This window comes from Netta rufina, assembly GCF_964035555.1.
Source record: "Netta rufina genome assembly, chromosome: 24".
In the NCBI taxonomy this organism is placed as follows: domain Eukaryota; kingdom Metazoa; phylum Chordata; class Aves; order Anseriformes; family Anatidae; genus Netta; species Netta rufina.
This window is the reverse complement of record NC_140148.1, coordinates 5,384,735-5,394,711: the sequence shown is the minus strand read 5'-3', so window position 1 is coordinate 5,394,711 and position 9,977 is coordinate 5,384,735. Positions and strand designations below refer to the sequence as shown.

The window sequence follows — 9,977 nt, the reverse complement described above, 5'->3', positions numbered from 1 at the left end:
GGGCTGCGGGGCCGGGCGGACACGGCGGCGGCGGAGGCCCCCCGCTGCCCGTTTGGTTCCCGCGGTGGCGGGGAGCCTCCTCCTCCGGCCCCTCCGCCGCCCGTCCCTCGGGAGGGGCTGCCCACCCGCTTCCTGCACGACGGGGCGGAACGAGACCAATAAGCGCGGCGCCGATTGGCTGGGAGAGGGACGGCGCTTGGGGACAGCCAATGGGCGGGCGGGACACTGCGCAGCGAGTGAAGCCGGGCAGGGGGGCAGCGGGTGAGGGAACGGGGGGCTGCGGGCGGGGCCTCCGGGAGGGCCCGGGGGGGCTCCAGAGGGCCCGGGGGGGTCCCGGCCCCGGGGGCTGCCCCCTGCGGCTGCCCCCTGCTCGAGCCGCTCGGCGCAGGCCCCAAACACCCCAAAACCGGTGAATTTGGGCCAAAAACTGCTCCTGGCGCTGCCGGTGCCCCCTGCGGGCTGCCTCAGGGGGCGGCCGGGATCCTGGCGGCAGGGGCCGGGCCCGCAGCCGCCGGCAGCTCCCCGCGGGGCCCGGGCCCTGGCGGGGCAGCGAGGCCCGGGGTCTGCGTCCGCCCCTCGCGAGGCGCTGCTGTGTCCGCACCGCCCTGCCGGGGTCCCTGTGCGTGCCCCCCCGGTGCTGCTGGAGCTGCCCCCGGCTGTGTGCTGGGGTTTTGGAAGGGGAAGGTGCCCGTGGTGCTGCCGTCGGCTCCCGGCAGCCAGGGAGCGAAGCCGCTTGGCGACGCTGCTGCTGGCAGGTGCTGCTGGCGGCCTCGCTGCGCTCCCACTCCTGGTTTTTCCCTCTGCAGAATTGCCTCCAGCTGCCGCAGAACACATCCAGCCCCTGTGGTGGACCTGGGTCCTCTTTGTAGGACCGAGTCACAACAAAGGTGGCGTTTTCCTAGCAGCAAGGAAGCTGTGCTGCGTGTCTGGGATGCTCCACTCATCCCCAGCAGTCCTGCACACCCATGGTCCTGCCCTTAGCGTGGTCCCAACAGCCTTTTGTGGGAGCCCACATGGGCAGTAGGTACCTGGTAGCTGCGTGCTGAGCTCTTGGAGCTGGTGCTGAGGTGTGAGACAGGAGCCAGGTTAGGCAGAACAGGGGCTGCTGTCAGGGCTGGGGCAGGCGGCTCTCCAGGAGAGGTGGTGGGACCCGGATTTCCTTTGTCTGGCCAAGAGGAGGCTGAGGAGTGTCCAAGAGCAGACGGTGACTCCAGGAGGGGCACTGCCAAAGACATGGAGCCAATTCCTGCTCAGCAGCACCAGCAAGGAGCAGCAGCCACCGCTGGGGCTTGGGAGGCTCTGGCTGGGCACGAGAGCTCCTGGCCCCTGAGGGCGTCATGGCCCTGGACAAGGTGCTGTGGGGCTGGGGGCTCTGCCTTTGGGGGGTTGCAGGACTCAGCTGCACCAAGGCCTGTTCCCTGCTCTGCTGTGGGTGCCCTGGGTGCTGCAGGATTCCTGCGTTCCCAGCCCTGCGGTTCAGACACCACCTCGCTCACAGGACTCCCTACTTCTGCCTAGAGCCGTGCCTGTGCTGCTCAGCCTTTTGGTGAGAAGGTGGAAACCAGATTTAGGGGGTCGCAGGGTGTGGATTGAGCAGGGAGAGATCTCCCAGCGAGCTGGGGCCTCAGCGCAGGAGCAGCGAGAGCTGCTGTGGGTCAGCAGGGTGGTCGCAGGGCCCCCCCCAGCCTCGAGGCTGTCGGCAAGCCCAGGCTGTGCGCGCAGTGCTGCCGTTGGGAGCTGACAGACACGAGCCCCATGCACGGAGCCGTGCCGCCTTGCATCTGTCGTGCTGTCCATGCAGTGCGTGCTGCCACAGACAGTTCAGGCTTCCAGGTAACGTGGGGATGGGATTTACTCGCTGGCTGCCACGCTTTGCGGCCCGATTATGTCAGAGGTAGCTCATCTCTTACACCCCATCTGCTGAGATCAAGCAGCGCTCTCGCTATCAGCCCTCGTGTTCGTGGGCTGAGATGTTGGGGAAGTTCTTCCCGTTTGTCCCTGATTCTCAGTCACCCTCAGTAGCCCCGCCGGAGATCTCAATGTCCTGGAATTCGGGGCGCTGGAGGTGAGGCTGTGGCTTGATGCATGGGTGCTAAATGGGAGCAATCCCAGCGAGTCTCAGGGAGGTGCAGGAGCTTAGAGCTGGCTCAAACCACGCAGCCAGAATTTGCAGGGCCTCGGGAAGCCTCGTTTAACCCGGCTGTTTTTCACCCTGTGGAGCCGGGGCACCCAGCGCAGAGGATGTCAGACGTGTAATAGGGTCTTGGTGCCTCCCTGGAAGCGTGTGACTGAGCTCAATGAAGTCGCCTGTTTGCTGTAAATGTTTGATGGGCACAGCATGAACAAAGCAGCCGTGGCCCGGCGTGTTCTCAGCTCTCTCTTTCTGTTTCAGAGCACGATGTTCCTGGTCGGACTCTCGGGTGGAATCGCGTCGGGGAAGAGCACGGTGGTGGCCGTACTCCGGGAGCTGGGCTGTGCCGTGATCGATGCCGATGTTATTGCCAGAGAGGGTGAGTTGTGCATGGCTCATCTCTCCCCGCGGTTCCCCTGACGACTGGGATTGATGTGCGGTGAGGCGCAGACAGCAGAGGGTGCTCTGGGTACATCAGATGCCCGTTTCCCTCCCATTCCCCGGTCGATGAGGATGTGCGGAGCGGCTGTCTTGGGGGATTGGAACTGGGATATATTTCTAATCAAAAACAAAAAAACGGATCGTGTCCTAATAACAAATGCCCTGGGGACATCTTGCCCTGAGTTTCCCTCTCCTGGAGTGCAGTGCAGTCAGCGCTTCCTGGCTTTGAAACCAACTCCTGGCGAGAGCAATGCGCTCCTTACAGCGAGTCCCCTCGGCTCATCCGACTTCTTCCCTCAGCCCCAGGACACGCGTCCCAGACCTCACTTATGGCAGGTGGGATCGCTGGTGCTGGAGGAGAATGTCCCTCTGTGCTGGGCGTTGCTTTCTTCTTCACACAAAGATCAACCACAGAATTACTTGTGCCTTAACGTGCTCAGAAAAAGCGGCTGCGAATATCTCAGATCAGAGGGAACTGGGTCTGTGCTTCCGCCCGGCACATCTGCATCTTGCTCTGTTTGCCTGGCTACAGCAAAGACCCAGAAATCCAGATCTGCTGCAGCAGTGGGCCTGGAGCAGAGCCTGCTCTCCCCAGGTGCGACGAGGGGCGAGATGTCAGTGCCCCCGGGGAGAGCAGCGCTCGCTTCCACGAGGCCCCCTCGTTCTGTATGCGCGGGGCCTCGGGTCTGCAGCGGAGGAGTGCTGCCGGTTGTGTCACGGCCACGCCTGCGCCGTGCTGTTTGTCGAGGAACTCACCTTGTAGCCACTCGGAGCTGTGATGCTCCTACATCTTGCTGCACCGTGATTCCCCTCGAGGTGTGGAAGATTTGCTAGAGGTGCTAAAAGCCCTCAGAGACCATAGGAAAACACCCCAGATACTCGGTGTCTGTTTTCTGCCAATCGCTTCCTTTTCCTCCGATTCCCTTTTTAGAGGTCTGTTTACTATGCGGATTTCACCCATACTGAAACTGCCTCAATGTGGAATTCAAATAGAGAAAGAAATTGGCCCTAAAGCCTTTTATTAGGTTGCCCTGAGGTTACAACCTGTGGCAACGTTCCTGGATTTCTGAGAGAAAATTATATACAGGCTGTCGTTCTCTGTGGTTAGCCCCAGCTTGATCTTAATTCTGTTTTTTTATTATTTCATCCTGTTCATTGGTGATTTTGATGGCTCTAAAATCCCGTGTTTGTGTGATGTCAGAGTCCCTGCACATACCTGCTGGGAACGGATCTGTAGAAGGTTTCTGTTTGTGCTCACAAAGAATTTGGTGACTGAGGCTAATGACAGTGGAAAAAAAAAACCCTTAGTAACAGCCAGAGCCAACCACCAGCGTGCAGCCAGGCTGCGTTCCCCTCGTGTGAAGTTTCAGCTGAAGGAAACCAATCTCTTTAAGATCCCCCCCGCTCAAATCCTTGCCCTGCCTGCGGTGGGAACAGGCTTGGTCTGTCCCTGCTGTGACAGCAACTCCCTCGCCCGGCCTGCTGACTCCTCACCCGCACGTACGAGGCGGGTCGTGGCGCTGAATTAATGCCTCAGGGCGCTTCGATCTCTCGGGCGTCAGACCTCGAAGGCACCTTGGGCTGGGAGCTTTGCAGACGGGGCTCGTGCAGCACCGCTGCCAGGTGGCTGCGAGGCTGCAGCGCCGGGCTCAGCGTGTGCTGGCAGCCAGATGCGCTCTGCCGAGGAGAACGAGCACGGTTATTTAATGAACAAAACCCATTTGAGGCCGATCGCTGATGCAAGCGCTGGCGGTGCCGTAGAATTGTCTCTAACCTCCGGCTGTTTCGTGTTATCAGTGGTGCAGCCCCACTTGAAGGCCTATCAGCAGATAGTGCGCCACTTCGGCACCGACATCCTCCTGGAGAGCGGCGAGATAAATCGCGAGGCTCTGGGAAGCATCATCTTCTCCCAGCCGGAGAAACGGCAGCTGCTGAACGCCATCACCCACCCCGAGATCCAGAAGGAGATGCTGAAGCAGGTCTTGAAGTACTTTGTGCTAGGTAAGCGATGCGGGCCGTGCCCGCTCGCGCTGGCTTCGGCGTTCAAGTGGGAAGAGGGATGGGGAAGAGGAGGGAGCCGGCGCTGAGTGACGGCCTTTGTGTCTGCCAGCCCTGGCCTTTAGCGCCGGCGCTCGGAGGATTCGTTCCTGCCCTCCCTGCCTTTCACTGCTGCCCTTCACGTTCTTCTTCTGTGGTGTAAAGTACATCTGGAGGGCCTGAGAAAAGCATTGTGAGGCCTCTTCTGAGATTACGTGCTGGATAATGTCATACCTTCCGAAATGGCCAAGTATTATCCCCCGCTCCCGGCCTCGCTGGGCTTCGATGAAAGCTGCAAAACGCTTTGAGCCCCGATAAGGTGAGGAATGGGCTGACAGCTGTGGTTTCCAAAGTCCCGCTTTTTCCCCTGATAAATATAACAAATACAGCTGTCAAACTTGGTCTAATCAAATGCCAGATAAGATCACCAGCTGTTTTGGAGGTCTCCGCGTAGACAGAAGGATGTCTTAATAGAGTCAGACTGGTTCTGCGCAGCTTATCAAAGCTGAGCCGTGTGACAGCTGAATGGGGCCCCGCTCCCCTGGGCTGAGGAGGAGGAGGAAGGGAGAGGAGCCCCAGGCTGGGAAGCTGGGAGCTAAACCGTGCTGGAGGTTCGAACCCAGGCCGCGGACGCAGAAGGAAGATGCTGTCCTGCCCCTTGGCGAGAGCGCTGTGTGTGTTCAGCAGGCTGCTTTGTCCTCATTAGTCAGGCTTTAATGATTTGGGATAGCTGGATGCTGTCTCTAAGGATTGCTTTGTAAGGAAAGCGCTATTGATCAAGCCATAGGGCAGCTAGAAGTCTCTCTATCTAGAGATGCTGGTAAAATGGTGGTTTGCTGGATGATTACGCCTTCGTCAAGGCTTTCGTTGCTGTGGGCAGGTCGGTTTGGGAGCGCTGGCTTGGTTTGTGAAGCCGAGACCCCAGTGAAGCTGGAGATGTCCCTGTGGCCGGCTGTGTCTGAGCAAATGACCCGGGGAAGCAAGGGCCCAGCACACGGCATTGTCCCTGCCCTCACCATCTCATCCAGGCTGTGCAGCACTGCCCCAAAAGCTGCTGTAGGAGCTTGGGTTCCTGCAGGCAGAGGAGCGGAGGCACGTGGAGAGGTTGGGATCAGCTGCAGGGCCCCAGAGGATGGAGGCTCACGGTGACGGACTCCTCCACCAGCTGCCCCTCGCGCTCACAGCACCACAGGTGGAGAGGAGGGGATTTAAAGCTTGCCTGCTCCAGCCAGCCCCGAGGCAGGCTCAGCTCTCCTCTGCCCGCGCTGTCCCCAGCTGTCCCCGTGGCTCTGTGCAGGAGGAAGCCCAGTGCTTGGTGCCACCGACACTTTTCATGCCCAGCCCTGTCCCGGGGTGCAGCCAGGAGGGGTCTTGGGGCTGTGTGCGTGTTTTGGGGGTGTTTTAAAGAACCTTGAGGGATCCTGGTGAGTTCTTCGGCCCTGGAGCTGTACCCGGAGGCATGCGCGTGTTTCAGCTGCGAGAGGTTTGCAAGGGTTTCCTTGCTCCCCTAGGGAACAGTGGGACTGCTGCGCTAAAGCTTTCCAAAAGGGAAGAAAACTAAGTTGAGAAATGAACTGGGAAGCCTTGGCTTAACTGACTGCAGCCTGGCAGAGACTTGGACAGCCAAAAGAGAGAGGAGCAAATTGTGCTGTGGGCACTGCTCCCCGCGAGAGGCCGGCGAAGGCGCTGAGGCTGCCACTCTTGCCAGCAATGCACAGGCGCTTTCATTTGAGCTTCTTGTTTCAGCTCCTCATTATATTTCTGCAGCTTCACCTTTGGTCTGAGATCATCCAGGTTAGGGTTGTTGGTTTTTTTTTGTCTTTTTTTTTTTTTTTTTTTGTCTTTTTTTTTTTCCTGTGGAAGCTTGGAATTGAACCGTTTCCTCCTTCCAAGGGAGGAGGGCAGGCGCGCTCTGCTCTTCCCTCCGGAGCAGCTGTAAAGCTCGAGCAGCTGTGGCTGCACCGCACGTGCGGGGCGAGGGGTTGGGGAACGCGAGCGAGACTGCTCCTTTTGGCGGGGGCTGTCGTTTCTGCAGGCTACCGCTACGTGATCCTCGACATCCCCCTGCTCTTTGAGACCAACAGGCTGACGAAGTTTATGAAACACACGGTCTTGGTTTACTGGTAAGTGCCACGCGAGCCACGAGAGGCCCAGGGCGCTGCCACGTCTCTCGGGGGCTGGGGGCGGCTGTGCCATCCCTCCCCTGCCCTCCGGGGAGGATTTGGCCGCTGCCTTGGCGTGAAGCCGTGCAACACGGCTCTGCTCTGTGGGTGCTCACAAGGAGCAGCATCTTCCTTCATCCTAGAGGAGGAGTGCCACAGTCTTCCTACCGAGGTTTCTCTAAAACCTGGCACCAGTGTAATGGCAGTTGCTGTCCCTGGGCCTCGCACAAGCTGTGCCTTGTTGTGCTGGGCAGGCTTTTGGGCACCACCCTGCTCCTGTGGGCCAGGGGAGTGCCAGAACCATGCAGCCGGGTCCACCTGGGCAGCGGGGTGGCAGTTGCTGCGTTCTGGCGCATCTCTCCCCCCTATCCCGGCCATTTTCCCTCGTGCCCAAGTCAGACAAACCCCGTCAGCACATGGGGTTGGCCGCAGACCCCTTTTCCCTCCCATACCCCTATCTCAGCGCTGCCTTCCCACCCTGACAGCGACCCGCAGACCCAGCTGTCGCGGCTGATGAAGAGGAACGGGCTGTGCCAGGCCGAGGCCGAAGCACGCATCGCCTCCCAGCTGCCGCTGGACGAGAAGCGCAAGCTGGCGAGCCACGTCATCGACAACTCCGGGGACCGCGAGAGCACGCGCCGGCAGGTCCTGAGGCTGCACGCCCGGCTGGAGGATTCCCTGGACTTCCTCTGGGCACGGCTGGCGCTGGGGGCGGCTGTGGCTGGGCTTGGAGGGCTGCTGTACCTCCTCCTCCAGCACTTCATCTCTTAAATCACCTTTTTTAGGGGCTTTTTTTTTTTTGTCTTTGAAGGGCCTGGATTTCCAGGTTTGAAAAGGGCAGCGAAAGGCCACCTGTTTTAATGAGCTTTGCCAGCTGAATGCAGACAGGGGGTGAGGCGTCTCCTTGCAGCCTTCCCAAGGTGAATACGAGTTTTCTTCCAGCACCGTCTCCCATCTCCTTTCTTTAAGTTCCTGCTCAGGTAGTTGCCCACCCGCTGTCTGTGGGGTGGGGTGGCTGCCCCTGGAGGGGATGAGGTTCTTGTTTTCCTCCTTGTGGATCTGAATGCTGGGACTTATGCGGTGAATTCAGGCATTTCAGTGTCTCCTGGGGCAGCCATGGGGGCTCTCAGGTCCCGGGGCTGCTACCGGTTGTGCCCAGGTTGGTCCCCTCCTAGTGCACAGCCCCAGCTAATCGGAATTCAGGTGTGGGATTTCCCCTTATTCCGTGTTAAATATGTCCCTGCACACGGGATAGGTGCTCAGCTGGCTGCTTGTGGTCCCTCTGCCCTGTATTTCTGCAGCATCAGTAATCCTGTGGCCATTCCTGGTGGGTCACCCCTGCCGAAGGGGGTCTGGGGTCTGGGACCTACCCTGCAGGGGTCTGGGACCTGCCTCAGGAAATGCGATTGCTGCTGTTGGAGTTCGCCTTCAGCAGCTCCCTGGGGGGGGAGAGCACGAGTCTGGGCAAAGCGGGTGCTGGTTCCTGGCGTTTGTTTTAATAAAGCACCGAACAGCAGCCGGCTCCCCGTGGCTCTGAAATCTCCGGGCTGCGAGCGCTGCTCTTTTCCTGGCCAGCTCCCAGGTTGTTCCTTTGCCGGGGCACGGCTGCGCTCTGTAAAGTTCACCGCATGTGAGCAAAGCTTATGAGTGCACTCGTGCTTTCGTGGTGCTGAGCCCGGCCCTGGTCCCAGGGAGCTCCACGGGCAGCAGCCGCAGCATCAGCCTCCTCGCCAGGCTCAGGGCTCGGCCCCAGCTCAGCTCTGGGCTCCGGGCCATGGCTCGGTGTTGGCTCAGGGGCTCGGGGCGTTTTGCTGAGGCTGAGCTCAGTGCTTTACCCCCGGGGAAGCTGCATCCTGCTGCCACCAGCACGTCTGGGTGTTGTGGGGAGAGGTGGGTGCTGAAGTTCTGGGCACTCGAGGCTCTTGCCTGCCCTTGCTTGTGTGCGGTGGTCTTTGGGCTCGCCCCAAAACCCTGCAGGGTGCCTGGGCTCTGATCCACCGATCAGCTCAGGGCTGCAGAGCAGCAAGGCACCATGCCCCCCATCCCCAGCACCAACCTCTGGCACGGGCACCTTTCCCAGCTTGTCCCAGCCCTGCCCAGCCCGTGTGTGCCCCCATTCCCCTGTCCCCAGCCCAACACCTCGCCCCCCCCCCAAGCCCAGTGGGGTGCCCGGGGGCCTGGCTTCTTTGTGGGGCTCTGCTGGTCCCCGAGCCACAGCCCAGGCACCTACAGCTGTGGGAGAGCGTCCCCAAGCTGGGACACCTGGCTGGGGCACCCAGGCTCTTCAGGCAGTGCTGGGAGGAGCTGGTGACAAGCAATAACCCTCCGACACGCCACGCTCCTCACCCAGCCCCTCGCCTCCTTTTTAATGTGCCTTTAATTGCAGTGGGAACGTCGGGGCTGGGAGTCCCTCCCAGCAAGCCATAAATCAGGGCTGGAGCAGGACGGTCTAAGCCAGAGATAAGCACTGATTGCGCTCCTCCCTCCCGGCTCGCTGCCTCCGCGATAAATGGGGCTGCGATGAGGCCGGGGGGAGCGAGACCAGCACAGTAATCACATTTGGCTCTTCGTTCCTGCCCTGCTGACGTTTCCCAGCCGCTAATGAGTTTAGCAGGGCCGAGGGAGGGGGGATTTTCAGGGGGACTGCGAGGCGCAGCGCTCCCCCGGCACGGGCTGGTGGGAAGGGGCCGGGGGCGGCCACGGTGCTGCGGGGTCGGACCTCGTGCTCCCTCTGGGTGTGTGGAGAGGGCGTTTGGGACCCCTGGGGGGGCACCGAGCCCGGTAGGCACCCAGCTGCTGCTCCCCCTGTGGGTGCCCACCCATGGTTCCCCCTGCTGTGGGTGCCCCAGGACACATCTGTCCTCCCTGAGGTCCCACGTCCCTTCCTGCAGCCACCCCGCCCAGGGGACCATCCGTGAGGATACCCCTGTCCCCATCTCTGTCCCTCTTGGAGACAACTGTCCCCCTGCGCTCGGCGGTGGCCGCGTGGCTCGGCCCGCAGCCGGTGCTGGTGACGGATGGCCCCGCTCTGCGGGCTGGCAGCGCTGCTCCGTGACATCGACAGCTCAATCGATGGCCCTGGAGGGGGCCTGAAGGGCAGCGCGCACCCAGCCCGGGGACACGGCCCGAGCCCCGTGTGCCCATCATGCTGGGGGGGTCACCCCGGGGACCTGGCTCCACGCGGGCTCCCGTCACCCGTGGGTCAC

The 9,977-nt window shown here is 61.1% G+C and overlaps 1 protein-coding gene across 3 annotated transcripts; it reads left to right on the top strand.

Annotated features, from left to right (window-relative positions):
* The first annotated feature begins 168 nt into the window (after positions 1-168).
* DCAKD (dephospho-CoA kinase domain containing) lies at positions 169-8,230 on the top strand. 3 transcript variants are annotated; one of them, XM_084300996.1, is made up of 6 exons: positions 332-887; positions 2,393-2,510; positions 4,370-4,573; positions 6,645-6,732; positions 7,257-7,416; positions 7,583-8,230. In XM_084300996.1, exons 2-6 carry the CDS (start codon positions 2,399-2,401, stop codon positions 7,601-7,603), a joined length of 585 nt encoding a protein of 194 aa, XP_084157122.1. In that variant the 5' UTR covers positions 332-887; positions 2,393-2,398; the 3' UTR covers positions 7,604-8,230. The 3 variants fall into 3 exon arrangements, with proteins under 3 accessions (XP_084157121.1, XP_084157122.1, XP_084157120.1); XM_084300995.1 differs by lacking the exon at positions 332-887 and adding an exon at positions 169-261 and having other exon boundaries at positions 7,257-8,230; XM_084300994.1 differs by having other exon boundaries at positions 7,257-8,230.
* Positions 8,231-9,977: the final 1,747 nt, after the last annotated feature.

Excerpts from the sequence above, each read along its gene's own strand:
- DCAKD (XM_084300995.1), top strand. The coding sequence starts at position 2,399 with ATGTTCCTGGTCGGACTCTCGGGTGGAATCGCGTCGGGGAAGAGCACG. Across the intron at positions 2,511-4,369 it reads CGATGTTATTGCCAGAGAGG|TGGTGCAGCCCCACTTGAAG; the intron begins GTGAGTTGTGCA and ends TCGTGTTATCAG. Across the intron at positions 4,574-6,644 it reads CTTGAAGTACTTTGTGCTAG|GCTACCGCTACGTGATCCTC; the intron begins GTAAGCGATGCG and ends TCGTTTCTGCAG.